General features: G+C 28.0%; 2 protein-coding genes across 4 annotated transcripts in view; both read left to right on the top strand.

Moving 5' to 3' along the window:
* Positions 1-20,191, top strand: part of LOC114129745 (adenylate kinase isoenzyme 1) — a 227,591-nt gene that overhangs the window by 138,977 nt on the left and 68,423 nt on the right. The gene's annotated exons all lie outside the window — the stretch shown is intronic.
* On the top strand, positions 10,682-18,116 carry LOC114129716 (tyrosine-protein kinase transmembrane receptor Ror2). Its single transcript, XM_027994532.2, has 7 exons — positions 10,682-11,228; positions 13,219-13,406; positions 13,475-13,742; positions 15,281-15,526; positions 15,612-15,853; positions 15,941-16,096; positions 16,159-18,116. The coding sequence occupies exons 1-7, from the start codon at positions 11,156-11,158 to the stop codon at positions 16,999-17,001; spliced, it is 2,016 nt and encodes a 671-aa protein (XP_027850333.1). The 5' UTR covers positions 10,682-11,155; the 3' UTR covers positions 17,002-18,116.

Genomic DNA, 20,191 nt, shown 5'->3' with positions numbered 1-20,191 from the left:
TTTTTTTTTTAATTAATCAAAAATTCCGAAAACATATTGCATTTATTTTGTTATAAATTGTTATGGTAGAAAATATTTATATCATGCATTTTTAAAAAAATGTATTGTGTATAATAAAATATTAAAATATATAAAAGTTTCAAGTACTAAAGTACACACGAATAATATTTATGAATTACAATAAAATAACTAAAATCGTTATTCGTATCTATTTTCGTATATAATTTAACTTAAAATAGATATAAAAAAAGATTAGGTAAAAATAATGATTTTAAGGAATCTTGTATTAGTTGTATTAAATGTTCAAGCTTAAGCTATAAAAATCGAACATATATTTATTTTAACTACAACATTATTTTACAAATTTCCGTAACTTTGATGAATTTTTTCGAAATTTTAACTTCAAAAGTTTTGCAGACTTATAAAAAAAAACATATATTTATAATATTTTTGAATTTCTTTAAGTACAACGTTAATGATATTTTGTACCTACTAAATATTTGAGCTTTTTAATCAAGTTTGATAAAATAATAATATTAAATAATAAAATAATAATAACTTGTAGGTAACCACGAGACACCTCCAGATTTTGGTAAGTCACTTTTTTGGCTAACATGATGCGGATATGTCTGGTTGTTGTATCAAATAATAAACCAGACATCTCCATTTGTTTAATATCTCTGCAGTATCTGAGAATCGGGTATATCTGGTTGTTGCACCAATCGACGTTTTTTTTTTTTTATAATATTAATCAAAAAAGTGATTTTGACCAAGATTTAGAGATGTCTCGTTGTTGCCCTAAAATTTTTATCATCAAATTAAAAAATTGTAAATGCCAAAATTATATAAACAACTTAAATTTATTTGTGCAATGATTTTGAAAAATTCATTAATCATAGTCCATAGTAATAAATAATAATTTAAGTTGGATATAAAAATTTCAAGTTCAAGTTTTAACGAAATATTATTTTGCTGTAATTCCAAAAACATTAAATTCATTGAAACTCGAAATTTTTTACCATTTTCTAGTTCCTACCTATTTATATTATTATTTGTTTTATTATAAATTATTTAGATATATTTACTAAAGATAACATCATTTTATGTTATAAAAAAAAAGTTTTTCTGACGAATCACGGACGGTTTATAGTTCGTCCATTTCAAATAAGTATAACGTATATGACGTATAATTTAGTAGACAATATAGTTTTTCCCGTTTTAATAACATTTTTTTCTCATACAGTGAAATATCGGTCAATCAGATACATCCTATTTTCTTATACACTCCGATACATATTACAAGTACTATAAGTATGAAAATGCAAAATTTGGCTGTAGTGTCTTCACAAAATATTTAATATTTTGTACAAAACACAATATAATATATGTGCTATTACTATATATTTATATACCTATACAAATATACAATATAAGTACATAATATTAAAAAACAAGAATAATGAATAAATATGAAGTGACAATGAGTAATTATTGTATTGTTGTATCTTTTTTTAAATTTTTACTGACGAATAAGTAAATATTAAGTTGTACCTATTTTTTATAATTTATAGTTTATACTATACCTATACAATAGCTATAATGTAGGTACATTATTATTAGATGTAAAACATAACACATAGACAAAACATAAATCAATAAATGACATTTTATCCAATATGCATACATGAGTAGGTTACTAAGTTATAATAAATTTAGTATTTTATAAAATATCTTTTATTACATTTTATTAATCATAAAATTTTATTTATAAATAAAATATTATACTATTCTTGGACAAAAGATCTGCCTAGTCCAGACGCAGATTCAAGGCTGGCGGTAGAGGTGCCCCCTTGTTGGCGTTATTTAAATGTGCTACCTATTTAATTTATATATATTTATGTAAATGTATTGTTGTATTAGTCAGTCAAAAAATCTTCGTTTTTTTATTTGTACAACATAAATTTATAAATTGTTGATAACAATATTATTATTATGAAGTTAATAACATATTTGCTCAATGAATAAAGAAAATTGAACTTTAACATTTACATTTTTATATTTTAACATTTACAAAATTAATGCCAAATAAAACCTTTTTTATTGAGTAGTTTTTTTTTTTTTTTTTAGTGCGTTATTTAATAAAAAAAAAATTACATAGGCTGTATATTAATTTTTTTTTACTTTTTTTTTCATAAGAATCCATGATCTAATGATATATAAATAATATATTATATGATATAATACGTGTTATAACTTATTAGTTAAAACACTCCTTTATAATAACAATCAGTTATTCTAGCTACGTATAGGTATTATGTATTACTTATATCGTTTGTTTAACTTAGTATTACTATTATAATAGAAACGAGTATTTTTTTTCACATCGTTATATTAATTACACTTACCGTAATTATATTTTGTTGTTATTAATGTTATTACCATTTTATATTTACATTTTTTTTATGTTAGTAGGTAGGTTATATTAAATTTTGTGTTCCTACCTACGGTTATTTCAAACTGTATAAAAACCGCTTGTTGTAGTCAAGTCATTATACTATCAGGTTAACCAACTATAAGTTATAAATAAAATAATTTTTTTTTACTTTACATGCTATAATAATATGTTATACAATTTTCTGGGTACATATTATTCCTTGCCTGTTCAATTTTGATGAATTAGTTCCCAATAATAGATACCTAAATAGTTAAACGCACACAAATTTAAGCATAAAAGCATTCGTAATTAACCAACAATTTATATAATTTGTGTTTATCACATAATCACAAGTCATAGTAATTATTTTATTTAATTGGTTTAGGAAATAATTATTTTAATTAGTTCTGTTCATATTGAATGAAGCAATAAATAATAATACCCTTATGGACCTTATGTATACAAATAACAACTATGCTATTTGTATCATTTTTATTGAGAAAATAAAGACATTGTGTAATTTTAACAATAACCGGCTTATAATATGTAAAAATTAAATATAACTAATATTAGGCTGCTACTTTTTGTATATTTTAATTTTTAAATAAGGATTCCAAACAGGTTTTTTACATTTGACTTCATCAGTTTTTTTTTTTTTGATAGCACATCTCTAATATACAGATAGGCGTTCATAACCATACAAGCTATCTAGGTATTTTTCTGAAATTATGTAGCGAAGGGATTAAATATTTTATAATACGTCGTTATTATTCACTTATTAAAATTCAGGTTCTATTTGATGATTAGGTACGCCGTATGCGTAGTCAATTTTATTAGTCTAAAAGCATGATATTCAGTATATTTTGTTGACGCATTTTGTTCGTATGTTTATAATATGTATTACAAATATTACTCGAACCATAGTAATGATATGTAAAAATATACTTACATTATGTAGAATTAATGAACATTGAACAGGGAACATTGCACGAAATATACGTACGACGGTCTAGGCAATATAATACGTTTTATTACTCTTAGTATATAAATTATTAATTTGATTTTATACACATATTATACGTATAATTTCCTTGCGTATAGTATTCGGGGTGGACTAATGAAAAACCGCATCAGCCATGAACAATATAATTGTTATTATCATCTAAACACTAAATAATATCCAAAATCAACAATTTTATTATATATATATACGCCGATTATACCGTCGCGAAGTTCGCGACCCGATATTGCAGGCCTATAAAATTTATCTCCGAAAAAGATACATCAGAGGTTATCCTAAATGAAGTTGAAAAGACAGAAAAAGAAATTATTGAATTAAAATCTTTAGATTTTATGTATTAATAATCATACTATTAATATTAGTTAAACAATGCTTAAAGTGTGTACTTAAATAATTTTATATTTACGTATCTAACTATATTTTATTCATTAATTTGTGTTGATTTTATGATTATAATAATTATACATTTTGTTGCTAGAACTCGTATATCTTCCACTGTGCGTCGCCATAGAAATTATTTTCACTGCAAAAACGTATAACAAACCTACAAAGTATTATCACGATATAAAAATAACGCGTTCACTAAAAATTTTAACAAACATTTTTAAATTCAAAATTGTATCAAAATTTTAACGAACAAAAATAACATTATGAACACCTACCAGTGGTCCGCCGCAGACAGACAGTGCATCGATCAGATCACCGGGTTGCTATACCAGATAAAAGACCCGGGACACTTGTCCAACGTGCACGACTGGGTGATGAAATTGACGTCCGGCGAGCCGAACGACCGGAAGTCGCACTACTTGCGGTTACTCGAATACGCGCTGAAAAGCGACGACGGCCGAGTCGGTGTCCGGGAACCGTTCACCAGCCCTCCGCCCGACGATCTGCTGTCGGACCCGACCGGTTGGCTGCCGTCGTCGGTCGTAGACGGCGAGTGCGAGCTGCAGAGATACGCGGCCGGCGGCAGTTGTGGCGGCGGCGTTGACGCTCCGGACGAAGGCTCGCCCGGCGAAGCGTTGGCCGACCTGCTGTGTCGGACCGACAGCGGCGCGACGCCGGTGGAGAAGTTCGTGGCGGACGCGGGCCCGCTGACGTGCGACCGCGGCGCGCTGATGAGCACCGTGGCCGCCGAGTGGCTGGGAAAATTCAGCCGGACGGCCGGCGCCGTGTTCGACGAGCGGACGCAAAAACTGTGCGACGCTCTGGCCAAGGAACAGGTAGCCCTGATGCTCCGGTACCGGACCAACGCCCAGCGAATGATCACCCGCGCCCAGATACTTCAGGATCACGTGCGCGAACTGATGCCGACGTTTCAGTACGACGAGTACTTGAAACACGGCGACGGACACGTGATCAAGGTGCTGCGGGCGAAGACGGGCGCGGCGGGACCGGATGCGGAAGACGCGGCACCGGCGTCGGACGACGACGACCTCGACGACGCGGCGATGCAACAGAAAAAGATGATGTGCGCGCTCCAGTGGCTGAGGTCCGAGGTGGAGCGGGCCGACTGCGAGAACGTGAGGCTCGTCGAACGGTACGACGCCGTCGTGGCGGCCATCGTCGTGGCCAGCAACAAAAAAATCGCCAACGATTGTCGGGCCAAAGCGCGAAAGCTCGAAGTACAGACCGAACTCACCGAGGTCCGAAAAGAGGCCGTCAAGCAAGAGGCGTTGATCGACTGCTACATCGGAAAAATGAGTTTATAGAGTTGGCGGGCGAACACGCGCACGTCATCGTCATCGCTTTCGGCTGTTCGGCCCGCCGGACGTCAATTTCACCGGTGCCGCGTCTTCAGTATCCCGTCCTGCCGTGCCCGTCTTCTTCGTCGGCATCAGTTCGCGCACGAGGTCCTGGAGTATCTGGACGCGGGTGAACGTGCGCTGCGCGTTCTCGTCCGGATCTACGATCGACGACGGCGGCCAATCAGTCGGCTCCGACAGCAGATCGTCGGGCGGAGGGCTGGTGAACGGTTCCCCGACGCTGACTCGGCCGTCGTCGCTTTTCGCAAGCAACCGCAAGAAGTCCGACTTCCGGCCGTTCTGTTCCGTCAATTTCACCACTCAGTAGCGCGTGCACGTTGGACAAGTGCCCCGGGTCCTTTACCTGGTATAAGAACACGGTATGATCTGGTCGATACACTGATGGACGTATGCAACGCGGTATATTTGTGACAACGGCTGTCTTCCGATTGTGAACGTCAAAATATGACTTTTATTAAATTTAAATATTAGAAAATAAACTATTTTGTTAATTTTTTTTATTATTATTTTACTCACGACGCGAAGTTTTACTAAATGTGTTAAAATTGGTTCAAAAACTTAGAGAATGATATTATAAAGGAAAATCGTTAAACGAAAAACACATTGTTATCATATTTGTATAATTGAAATATACCTACTCGAGTATATTACATTTTAAAGTATGACTGAACAAAAATATTTAAGTATAATATTTCCACTACAGTTGACAAAATAAAATAACGAAAATACATGTAGGCGTTTTACAACTGTATTTTCATACACACAGGGCTGTCCCTAGAGGGGGCGTGGGGGGGGGGGTTGTCACACCAAAAAAAATTAAATTAAAAACATTAAATTTTACCACGTGTACTAGACTGAAACTTTTGTTCACCTCTCCGACCGATTTTACGTCTCACACGGTATAATATCATCATAATATTCATGTGGTAATTTTATGTAGATCAATTAAACGCTGTTCGCCCACGTTCATAACGCAAACGACCACCAAGAAAAAGGACTATGGAAAAAAAATATTTAAAGAAAAAAACCTACCCTTGTCAGTGTTACGTAGGTATTCGCAATTGTGTAATGCTGATTGACGGATGCGATGCTGTGATAACAATATTATTATCATTTTTTCGGCATTAAATGTATATAGGTACATATAAAATAAAATATGATATAGGTACGTACGATAGGTATATCTGTAGTGGCTTTATAAATGTATACCTATACCTGCCTAATTTTAAAACGAGTTAAAATGTAAATTAGGATCACAGTTTTCGACTAAAAGGTTTTCTATTCATATATTATAATTCTATCCGTCATTACTATTCTCATAAAAAATGTATAGTATTAATTCAATATTTTTATCTTATAGGCACGGGATTAGATGACAAGGACCCAGTGTTCAAAATATAATGTTACTATACGTGTAATAGGTGTATTATATATCATTATACTGCATCATTACTTTATAAATTATAATACAGACTATTATAGTATTATCCTAGGTATGTTCCTATGTCATTGGTTCTCGAACCGTGTGAAGCAAACGGCGTACGAGCGTTTAAAGTAGGTAGGTAGGTACCTACAAAACATGCTTAACACTTTTCATAGGACCGAATTTATAAAATTAGTTCAACTTTTCCAAAAAATAATCTATTGCATGTTGCATGTAGATAATAGTATGATATTATACATTTACACTAAAACATTAAAACAAAACAGTATAGAAAAAATATTAATTATTCAGGTAGGTAATAAACTAATAACTAACTAAATATATTATATAATGATATAATTGTGTAGGTATTTGTCTGATATTTCTTACCATTGTAATAAATATTTATTATAAATAATTTTTTATTAAATACCTATAGGTACGACTATGTACATTTTACATTTTTATCTCTATTCTTTATGCTATTATTAATGATAATATCATATGTATAACATGACAATTATTTATGGGTAGGTACAACTGGTACAAGTACACTTATTCAAAAATTCGGAATGTGAATTTATCGCAACTAAAACTAAAATTATTTAATAAAATTGTTCTAACTCATATTAAGACTTAAGAGGAAAATATAATATGCTTGTAAAATAAAATACTATAGCTTTAGGAATCTCTACTCTGTTACATAAAAATATAGTTTTATTATTTTTGTATAATATATACATATATTATACATAGGTATTAACGTACTGTAGAATTTCTGATTTCAACATTCAAGATGGATAAGTTAAGGAGTGCGTTTTCAGTAATATAATATTATACATATTATGTACCTATATACCAAGGGTGGCCACTGAGAAGAGACTCGTGAGCCACCAAATATATTAATTATTAATAAATATGGAAGAACCAAAATGAAAAAAAAATAAATAAAAAATGTCATATTATTATATAATACATGAATTCATATTAAAAATTTTTTTTCTAAAAATGTTACGATAAGATGCGAGCCACAAAAGTCTATGACGCGGCTCACGAGACGCGGTTTGGCCACCCCTGCTATATTTCATCAAATCACAATTTAATATACCTAATACGTATTATCAAGGCCGTATTGGAGGGGTGGTCCAAGGGGTTAGGGATTAGGTACTTTAGGCTGCTACTTTAAATTGACACATAAAATATACATTTGGTATTATAGGTATTATTTTATTATATTTTGCAAGGTATATTCTTAAAAATGCACAGCTTTAAAATAATATACAACAAAGCAAATCGTTTGAATCATATTATAAAACATTTTGAAATATTATATACCTAGTATGGAAAAATAGCATAGGAAAAAAACTAAAATTATAATGTAATCAGATCATCACAGAATATAATATATAATATATTTGTGTTTAGGTGTATTAATGTATTACCAATTTTATAATAATCATATTAGGTATATAAATTAATTATAGGCATATTCAAATAATAAAGTCAATTATATATTTATTTTGTCCAATTTATTACAAAAATATTTATTTATTTTTCCAATTCACATAACGACATAACTTACTATACTATAGATTTTACAATATGATGAATAATATAATAATATGATGATTATAATTATTATATACTATTATAGGTAATCATATAATATTGAGTGTGTTAAAAATATACATATATTACGAGATATATTATTACTTTAAATATATATGTATAATTATAATATTATATATTTTTAATTTTTATTGAGAAAAAATTATATAAATGAACATAATAAGTAAATTGAATGTGATATAAAATGAATTATGATTACTCTGTATACCCATAAAAATTAATTTAATTTTCTATTACATGAATTTTAGTTTCAGAAATTCCCTGTAGAAATGCTATTACTTTCAAATATTAAAAATTATTCAACAATATAATCAGACAATCATCTGACACTCTGACAAGTTAGTCTGTCAAGATTTATAGTTGAAATTGGGGGGTATGTGATTATATGAAGATCTTCGATCATAAAAAAATTGACTACCTATTGATCATTGTGCTGACTGTGACTTTATTAAGTTGTGTTCTTGAGCAGTTTTATTTTGAAAGCTCTGCATTTAATATAATATTGTAATTGTAAAATATGAAAATTATTATATTATATTCTGACATTCTGTGAAAATAAATTATAATTTATTGTTTATACTATATTGATTATATCATAATTTTGATTATGCATACATATACGTATAAATAATATGATCATGTTATATTGCTAATATTACCTACTATCATAAATTTAACGTCGGAAGTATTCGAGTTTCATCGATCTCAATATTATTAGTCATTATAATCGGATCACATTATTACGATTTATGAGTTATAACTTATAACGAATTACGAATGGCGATTATTAATCGGTTCGCCGTATCCGGTTGAACGGTCCTGATAGCTCTGTCTGGCGTACCTACCTATGTATTTAAGTTTATTTAAGGCATTGTGCTTATTTAATAGGTACAACTATACAAGCACATTATTTTGTAAAGTTAGTGAGATACTGTTTTACTTTTTTTGACATTTTGACTATAATAACTATATTTTAACATTAGCTATTTGTATTATTTTCATTTCAACAAGATGTCTAAATTAAATAGTTAGTACAACAGCTAATTAGATTATTCTTAAATTAATGGTTTTTACATATTAGGTAGCTAGGTACCTATTTATTATAATAACATAAGATTTTTTTTTTGGAATTTTGAATAATTTGTTTTGTATATTTAACATTTTTTATCCATATTTAACAATTATTATGACTTCTGAGTTTTGAGCGCTAATAATCAGTATTTTTTTTATATTGTAGGATATGTTTTGTGGCTGCAGAAATCGGCTATTATTACTGTTCAGAGTTTAATAATATAGATAACATTTTCAAATCAAATTAGTTTTATTAATTGTATGTACTTAAATTTAAAATATGACGCAATGTCCTCTCATAAGTTGATATTACCGTAATTAAAAATATCGATAAGTCGGATAAGACATTATATATATTCACAGTTCATTTGACAATATTTATTGTTTAACGTTAAAAATTGTTTGTCTCCTTCGCTTATTAGAATTGTTATTTGTACATAGTATATTATGTTTTATTGAATTTAAAACGAGAAAACCTATTAAGCAGCAACAGAAAACTTTCTAGTTTTGTATATTACCTACGACTTATACATTTTTAAAATAATTGTAAGCAATAAATTGCACGCGTTTGTTGAGTTTGTTCACGCAGTTCATGAAAAAACTTTTTGTAAGTCTTTTTATTCAACTCTTTTACCAAGAAAATATTTATATTTTATATAATATGTATGTGTTATACATTTCTACATTTCTTTATTCTATAGAGATATTTATAAAATATAAAGGAAAATGTTAAGCCTTGTAAAGAATACTTTTATTGTATACTTATATTCGGAACACGTATTTAGAATAAACGGTTAAAGAGGTAGGTATTCAAAATGTTTACTTTGAGAACATTATTTTTTTAAATTCATTTTTTACTTAATATATAATTTTCTATAGATCAAACAAAATTATTATTTCACGTTTTATATTATCAGTGGAAGGATTTGGACGTGTAGATTTGTTTGCTAGTTGTATATTATTATCATATTATTAAATTTACATTTTAAATGTAAGCTTTTCTTAAAATTTCTTAAGCGGAAATGTTTCCTCATACCCCACAAACATCGAAACGTTTATTTCAATTAATGTTTCCATTGAACCTCCACAACGGTGACGGTCCTAGTAGAGGTAGACGACGAAACAACGAAGGCACGAAAGGTCACTGCCGGTGCGGGGACGGAGCGTCATCGGATTGTGTAGTTTTCCGCTAACCGGAGAAAACGTATACTATTATCATCACGACAAAATATGTCATGATAATCATTGCTTCGTCGATTCACTCTGACAGTAGTTGTATCGCAGGACGCAGAATCGATAATTACACAATATCACTTCGCCGTATCACAGAATACGTACGCTTATCAATATCGACCGACTTCGCACGACCGTGTTTTATCAATTATTATTATTATTATTATTGTTGTTGTTATTATTTTATAATTAGGCTTGTGCGTTTAAATCCATTGTAACATTATAGTTGTACTTACACGGCGAGTATACATTTTATTAATACTGAGTAATCGTTTTTTTAACGACAGTCGTCCGTTCATCGGCCAGATTTCGGCGTTATTGTTGTACGGTTGATTTGGCGTAGTTGACGATGGTCCGACGACGGTCGACAAATGTCGGCATAATTATGGCGGTGTCGACGGCGCGAACCGATTTAACGAACCGCCGGGCATAAATCAATCGCGAAACCTGGACGAGAGTCAAATTGTTTCGGGCCACGACTGGCTGTTCGTATAGCACGCAAACGCAAACGCGTTCAAGATGGCGATATTCGACGATTTATAAATGACATGCAGTTACAAAACAATACAGAATAACCAATGGATTTCATTAAACGGACATCATTATTGTTCGTGTTGTCAGTATTACTCGTCAAGCAATCGACCCAAGTCAGTAAGTATCCATTACAATCCTTTAATCGATATTCAATGCATTTTATCAACACAAACAGTTATTAAATGAATAATATTTGTTAAAATCAAAGATGAATTGAAAAAAAATATATTTTATTCCAACTCAAAGATTTGATTAGTAAGATAGTGATAATTCTTTATTATTGAATAATGATAAAAAAAAAAAATCACATTTAACTAGAAGTCTAATAAATGCATTGGTAAGGTAGGCTAATAGGTATTTTAATTTCAAAATAAACTTATAGGAATTTAAAAATTGCAATACTTAACATAGTTAACTCACTTTAAAATTAAAATATCAATAAAAGCCTGTCCAAAGTGCTTCAGACAATATTCTTACATTTATGTTTGATAATAGTTAAATTAATTCTAATAACAAAAGTAATAAGTAATGCAACAAGATTGGTTCTGTTGAACATAAATTTGTTATGTTGTGTGTGAGCCAAAGAGAAAAAACAAACAGTACCCTGACAATATCTTAATTGCATGAGAAATATGGTTTAATTTTAGCGAAAAATACTTCAAATATAATTATGTTTTTTGAAATGCATATACTTTGGCATATACTATTATAAAATTGAATAGTTGTCTGGAAATTGTAAAAAATGTTTAAAAAAACTGAATATAAATTTAGGTAATAATGCGTTGGGCACATTAAATTTAATAAAATATTGTGTGTGCCTAAGTTTGGTATTTTGTTTTTGTTTTATTTTGTAGTTTAATTATGATTAAGAAGTGTTAAAAATTTCAAAAATTATACTAAAATTTTCTTTTCGTTTGTCTACCTATATAAAAAATATGGGTATATTTTTAAGATTATTATTGAGTTATATTTTTGATTATTTTTAAGATACATTTTGTTCGGTTTTTATAGTATTAAAATTTGATCTTAATTATCATTAAAAAAGTATATAAGCTTTTATACTGGATTTTTTTCCTAGATTATTTTTAAATAATATAATATAATATATTTGTAAAATACAAATATTGTAAGTTTTATAAACCTTAACCCGCCATGAGTCGCACCATTGTATGTAACACATGTGGTCGCACAAGGTCTTTTTGACCGTTCACTTAGATCTCATATTTTTTTTAACATTTTACATACAAATGCATTTATTAATAATTTACAAAAATTATATTTTATTTATTTATTATATTTTACAATAAAAATTGGTATTAATGAACTATTATACTTAAGATTAAAATGAAAATAAATGGCCGCGCGGTTTTGAGGTCTATTTCTCCCACCAAGTCGACTGTCGGCGAAAATAAACCAAAATATTGCTAGGTTCGAAGAGATAAGAGGTAAGTGACTAGATATATTGTTTTTGTTGGTTTTTCCATTTAAAATTGTATGCCGACGAAAATAATGCGTAACAAAATTGATACCGAGTTTAGTCGCACACAGCCTTTTTGACAGATTACGGACTTTACAAATAGCTATAAATTCGATGAACAATAATAGACTGTTCTAAATAGTTTTAAAAAATAGGTCAACGTGTACATTGAAGGTAATCAAATGCATGAAATAAAGTAAATTACTCACAATGATTTATAAGTAAAATAATAAACTCACGGTCTAAAAGACCGTGATGCGACTCATGGCGGGTTAATAATAATTATTCCCAATTAAATGTTTATTTAGGTGTATTATACATTCATAAACTGAATATAATTTAAAAAAAAATTGATTCTTTTATAATAAAAGTATAGTCCAGTAATTCTAGATTAATACTAATCTATAAATACTTATCATGATATTATAATTTTATTCAATTCTTTTTTCTGGTTATAACTATACTACCTAATAAACATAAGCTAATGAGCTTTAAATAAGTAAAGTAATGTGACCGCATCAAAATATAAAATTAATAGACATATTTTTTTTTTATTTAAAATGGTACACCATCCAAGCATTAGGTATATAAGTATTTTAAATAAACTCATGATTTGAGGTACTATTTTAGATTCTCCTGATGGATATTGTGCTCAGTACAATGGGAAGATATGTAGAAAATATTTAAATGCTTCAATTCTTATATGGTTTAACAACACTTTGAAAAATGAAGGAAGTGAACAAAATGAAATAATCACTACTGGATTATGGGAAGAAATGTTACCTAGTTTTTCAAAAACATGTAGACCAGCAGCTGAAGTACTTTTTTGCTTAAAGTTTTTTGATTATTTTAGATTTATATTATTTTCTTCATTTTTGTTTTTTAGAAACTTCTATGTTTATATGCATTTCCTCATTGCCAACAAGATAAATCTTATTTTCCACTTTGTTATGAAGATTGCATAGCAGTACGAGAATTGTTTTGCTATAAAGAATGGGCTTTGATTGAAGCAAATAAACAAAGGGGAATTTTTTATAAATCTAAAGGACATTTTTCTTTACCAATTTGTGAGAACTTACCACATTACTCACAGAATGGTAAGCCTGTATGTTCACATGCCATGCTCACAGAATTAAAACAAGATGAAATAACTAGTAAGTATTATGTCTTATATTAAAAGAATATATAATTATTTATTATTTTTTTTATTTCATTTGCATTAAGATAAAAATTATCTACAATTAGATTCTAGAGTGTTATTAATGTATTATTTCTACAATCAAAATTTTTTTGTTTTTGTATTTGTTTTCATCATGTTTTGAAGGAGAAAAATGATTTAACTTTTAGTTTATAGATAGCAAATAACATCTTTGGTACAATGAGGATAGTTTTTTAAAAACAGTGAATTCCCCATACTTTTCATAATAATCAACAAAACATGAAAATTTACTTTTATAAATTATATTTTTGAATAATTTTCAAAATATAATATTAAAGCACTTAGCTAAAGATGCTTGCAATTTTAAACGTTTTAATTTTTTTCAATTTATGGTGATAATATAATACACAATTATAATACTTTGTATTTATATTAAAAATGTATTTTTTTTTTATCAAGAATTTTGTTAATGTTATTAGATATTATTTATGTGTTAAGGAATTGTTTTAAGAAGGTTTCTTATATTATTTATATATTTAATATTACAAATTAATATAAGTTAAATAAACTAAAATAGATATACTTAATGGGGTTAGAAGTGGTGTTATAATTATTGGTTTTAGTTTAACATATGTGTAACTTAGGAATTTTGACATTATGTATTTCTGTCATACTAATTGATCTAGTGAAGCGATAAGAATTCTCTGGTAACTGATCTGAGTTTGTAGTAAAGTATTGAGGTTGACTTCAATATTTTTGATTTTTACTTCTTTAAGAATTAAAATATGAAAAATTTTCAAAACCAAATATGTGAAAGTCAATTTCAAGTTAGTTTAAATGAAAATTTAAATCTGTATTCAATACTTATTAAATTAATTGATATATTGTATTTAGAACACAATAAAATTCCTATTTCTGTGTGTATGTATTAGACAAAGCCAGAAAATCACTATTTTCAATCCCATTATAGAATGTTGTGCCCCAATTTGTTGTCTCTGTCTTACTAATACGTACCATACCATATTATACATTCAGAAAATTCAATTTTGTAAGCCAAGTTTAAATATTTAAATGAAATAACCTTGTATAAAATTTAAAGATAAGAACACACATCAAATCATAAACATAGGTTAATGTGTTTTCTTATTGGAGTTTTACATATTTTAATTTTTAAGCAAGTAAAATAATATGTGAAGTATTAATATTTAAAAAAGTTTATAATTTCCTTAAAAATTAAAGTGTTAAAAGACAAACCGGATAATGTTTTTAACATTGAGTTTTATAATAGGCCAATTCATGCTAACATTTAAGCTAACACAAAATTGGAATTGTTGAACTTTGGGTATGTAATGCATTAATAAGACAGCAATAACAATTGTGGGTATGATAAATTAATGTATCTATTTTATCGTTTTTATATATACTTTAAATTATTCAAATTTGTACATTTTTTTTCTGTATAATTTCATCAAATAATTATATATTTAACTATATTCAAAGTATTCAGTTAAACATTTTTTTTTTTTTTTTTAGTTGATTGCATTCGTGGCAATGGTCGTTTCTATCAAGGATACATCAATGTCACTAAATCGGGTTTGCCATGTCAACGATGGGATTCAAAGGTTCCACATGAATTTGTAAGACCACCAATTAATGTGTTTCCAGAAGTTCAAAATTCTGAAAATTATTGCCGAAATGCTGGAGGTGAAGTATCTTCTCCATGGTGTTATACTATGGATCCTGAAGTGAGATGGCAAAAATGTGATGTACCTCTTTGTGGTAAGACCTTAATTATTGTGTGGCCACAAAATAAAACAAGTGTTGTTATCTTTATCATTTTATTTACTTAAACTTATGGTTATAGATAAAAATGAAACTGAATTAGTGGAACCAAAACTTGATATCATTAATAATGATACGGCTATAAATATTATTACAATGATTTTAAACCATGTTGAAATGTTCATTGATCAAACATCAACAACACATCTACATATATTTCTTGTGATTGTTGGAGTTCTGATACTTTTAATATCAATTATAATCTTAGTGTTGTGCAACAAGTTGTTGTCAAATAAAACTTCATACAGATCTACACAAACTAGAGTAAATATATAATTATATTTTATATAATACTCAATCATACTGTTATATTATTAAATTTTTAATAAAATTACACACTATTGATTTTAGGAAGTTGATATAGATTTAGATAAATTACCAAGTAATTCTGCATACCATCAATATGGAATGTGTTCAAACCCAAAATTAGAAAAACTTGAATTTCCTAGAAATAATATAATATATGTAAAAGACTTGGGTCAAGGAGCATTTGGGCGTGTATTTCAAGTGAGAAAAATAAAATAAAATGCATTTGAATTTTGGTTAAATGTATCTTTTATAATGTTTAGGCTAAAGCACCAGGTCTGTTGAAAGACGAAGAATTTACATTGGTTGCTGTGAAAATGTTAAAGGATGAAGCTTCCAATGACCTTCAAGTCGATTTTGAACGAGAAGCTTGCTTATTGTCAGAATTTGATCATCCTAATATTGTTAAGTTATTGGGAGTTTGTGCTTTAGGTAAACCAATGTGTTTACTTTTTGAATACATGGGTCGTGGCGACTTAAATGAATTTCTTCGTTCATGTGCACCAAGCAATTATATCGTACATTCAGCTGAAGCTAGGGGTGATGTTTTTCGTGATTTAAATCTTACAAATTTGGATATGTTGAAAATAGCTCAGCAGATTGCTTCTGGTATGGTTTACCTATCTGACAGAAAATTTGTGCACAGAGATTTAGCGACCAGAAATTGTTTGATTGATGATACAATGACAGTAAAAATAGCTGATTTTGGGCTTTCACAAAAGATGTATTTACAAGACTATTACAAAGGTGATGAACATGATGCTATACCTGTTAGATGGATGCCTTTAGAAAGTATTCTATATAACAAGTATACAGTTGAATCAGATGTCTGGGCATTTGGTGTGTGTCTTTGGGAAATATTTTCTTTTGCTCTTCAGCCATATTATGGCATGACACACGAAGAAGTTGTCAAATTCATCAAAGATGGAAATGTTATGAATTGTCCTGAAAATACTCCAAAATTAGCATACGAGCTCATGAAACAATGCTGGAGTCGAAAGCCTGACTCGCGTCCAACTTTTCGTACAATTTATCAGACTTTAGAAAATGTACGCCAAGAAGTTGTTTGCCGTATGAATGGGCTGATTCCTCATGCTCATTTGTGATTTATTGTAATGTTTATACAATAATGTATGTAATCTATGTTGTATATTGTATCATTGTATTATTGTGTAATAGTTTACATCTTGTATAGATATCTTGAATTACTAAAATATTTAATTTTCTTCCTCAATGACAATAATTTTGTTATATCATTGATTAAATTATTTTTTAAAGACTGTTTTAGTAGAATAGTAATTTATTCTAAGCTGATCTATGTTCTCTAAGCACTTAGTTTTATTATTTCAGTAGCAACTAATATATGAACAATATCATTCAAATTTTATACTTAATTTTTCTATTTAATACATAATACATTATATTTTCTTAAATATATTTTAATACGTATCACTTATATTGTTAATTTATTTTAATTCAGAAAATTAAATTTCCTAAAAAACAATGTTTGATTGTTTAAAATTATATGTTTTTTACTATTAACTCTTGATAAGCTGTACAATTAATAATATTTTTGTTTTAGTCAATATCTGTACTCTGTAGGCATATACTAGTCTATATTTTACTATGTATTATTTACATAGTAAAATAGTACATTTAATATTCGTGTCATGCATTTTTGTAATTATGTTAACTGAAAATATAAAATTAGTTAAGATATTAATTTAGCTGTACATTTTAAGATATTTAATCATTTGTTTTTTAAATTACTTTAATTAATTTTTGTGAAAATAAGTAACATGATTTATGCTATAATTATTACCCATGTAAATAAACATACATTTTTATTTAATTACTTTAAATTGATTTTAGTACAATTATAAAGAATTTTATATACTCTAAGAGATTAACTTGAAAATGTTTGTAAATAATATTTTATGAAAAATGAAGTATAAGTAATACAGTTTCCGATTTTATCATGTGTTGCAATAAGATAGTAAAAGATATTATTTTAAACTGCACCATTGAAAATATGCCTGGGTAGTGAAGAAATTGTATTGAATACACATCAGCGGTGTTCGGAAGCATTGGAAACTGAGTAAACGCCAAAAAAAAAAAACCATTACTTATAAAGGTAAATTATTAATTATTTAGGTAAATAAAAAAAGTTTTTTTATAATGTATAATAATTATTTCCCTATTAAAAAAAAAAAAATCCATTCATCTATCTTTTTTTATAAACTTATTGGTAACTTTATTATACAAATCTGAATCTGTTTTTGTTTTTATCAATAAAATATTAAAAAAGTCAAGTAATCAGAATCCGAAGCGCTTCTGTTAATAAATTGCATACCAATATGATCTTAATTTATTAATTTTTTTACTAATTACTATAAGATTATAATTTATATAATGAAGTATAATTACTGAAGATTGATGAGTATTCCTATTATATCTAAAATAAAAAACCTATATTGCTTATTGATATAATGAATTAAATAAATTTATTTTTCTTACTTTTTGAGATAGCATGCGGCGCACCTCGTTTTCCCTGACCGCACACCACAGATATACACTGGTAAATTTTGAATTCACAAGATCTACAAAGAAAATTATATACAAATCTTATTTTTTTACAAAAATAAATATTATAAACAATCTTTAACCAATTTGTATACATGATTTATAAGTATTCAAATGTTAAAACTTGTATTTTTTAATTTTATTTATTAATGTAACATGTACACAAGGCTAATAACCTCAGATATTAGACTATTTTATTTTCAAAAAAAAAAGAAAGAAAAAATAAAAATAAATATATTTGGCTTTAAGAAATGCGAATAAATGATGTAGTGTATACCTAATGACTTCAATAAGTTTAAAAAATAAAAATAAAAATATTTTTCATCGTTGTCTTTTATACATATTTCGGATAATTTCAATTTTCTAGTGAAAAAAATAAACATATAACTGTCAAAAATTATACTGTTTTAAATTTTTTTAGATTCTGAACAAAATGACCAATATATTGATTTTATAATGTGTTTGTGTGTGTGTACACTGTACAGCATAACTTGTCGAAAATGCTTCGACTTCAAACTTCAGAGATGGTTTCCGATGGAAAATTAAATATCCTTGGTGCATTATAGAGGTCAAAAGTAAGAATTTTCCAACATTTTTCAAAAAAATCGAGAAAAACAAAAAAATGACAAAAAAACAGGAATTTTTACGCAAAACCAGTATTCGACAAAATCGATTTTTTTATATAGTTGTAACTCAAAAACGAAATTTTATGCTCCCAAAAAAACTTGAAAATGTAGTATACAAGGTTTCTTATAAGATGTTCTTATTGTAGTTAAAAAAAAAATAAAAATCGTTATTCACATTTTTTTTTCAATCGTTTAAAGTTCAAATTTTCTCGAAATATATCAAAATCGCAAAAATTTGCAAGTAGTTTTGTAGTTGAAAATTCATAAAATTGTTTGTATTAATATCTAAGGTTGAAAAAATCGACACCAAGTTTCCCTTAAAATAGCGATGAAAAAATTCGAAGCGTCATTATAGGAAAAAATGTTATGAGCGTTTGAATTTTAAATTTTTACGAAATTGCGTAACGATAACGATTTATCCTCAAACAATTTTCAATATATTTTGTTATTTTTCAAAAATTTTAAGTCGTAGATACTTGAAAATTTCACCAGATATTTAGATTGGCATTTACTTTACATGATTTAATTTTCAAAATATTTCTTTTTTTTTAAGGCTATTTAAAGACACATGAATTAAATTAAAATACATAAAATTTTTACAAAATCTAAAAATTCAGTTGTAAAATAACAAATTACTATCAAATAATTTTAGATTTTTATTATAATTAAAAATTACTAGTCATAGAAACTTGAAACATAAACCAGTTGTACACCAATTTTAGGGTACTCAAGTCATTAAAACATAATTAAATTACCCTTTTCACCACTCAATTTAAAATATATATCCTAGGCTGACAAATCATCTCTATTCAGTATTGTTTTTCATATACAATAATACCTGTCATTGGATTCAAATTTAGCACTATATTTTAACATGGCACCTAATGTACAGCAGAGCGCTACCCACTTTTTTTTTTTTTGTTATGTTATTTAGGAATTATGCATTCAACATAAATTACACAGTTAAAATATAAATAGAATATTATAATACAATTATTTTCAAATAAAAACATGTTCATATACCTATGTTTATAAAATATTTTAATTATATTATGAATGTATGTAAAAAAAAAGTTTCAAATAAACA

This window comes from Aphis gossypii, chromosome X, assembly GCF_020184175.1.
Source record: "Aphis gossypii isolate Hap1 chromosome X, ASM2018417v2, whole genome shotgun sequence".
NCBI classification, from domain to species: Eukaryota; Metazoa; Arthropoda; class Insecta; order Hemiptera; family Aphididae; genus Aphis; species Aphis gossypii.
This window is presented reverse-complemented; position numbering and strand designations above follow the sequence as displayed.

What these genes read in the sequence shown, in the direction of transcription:
- LOC114129716 (XM_027994532.2), top strand. Translation starts at nt 11,156, where the DNA reads ATGGATTTCATTAAACGGACATCATTATTGTTCGTGTTGTCAGTATTA. An exon ending in CAAGCAATCGACCCAAGTCA is followed by an intron (nt 11,229 to 13,218) that starts GTAAGTATCCAT and finishes GTACTATTTTAG; the next exon opens with ATTCTCCTGATGGATATTGT. An exon ending in ACAGATCTACACAAACTAGA is followed by an intron (nt 15,854 to 15,940) that starts GTAAATATATAA and finishes TATTGATTTTAG; the next exon opens with GAAGTTGATATAGATTTAGA.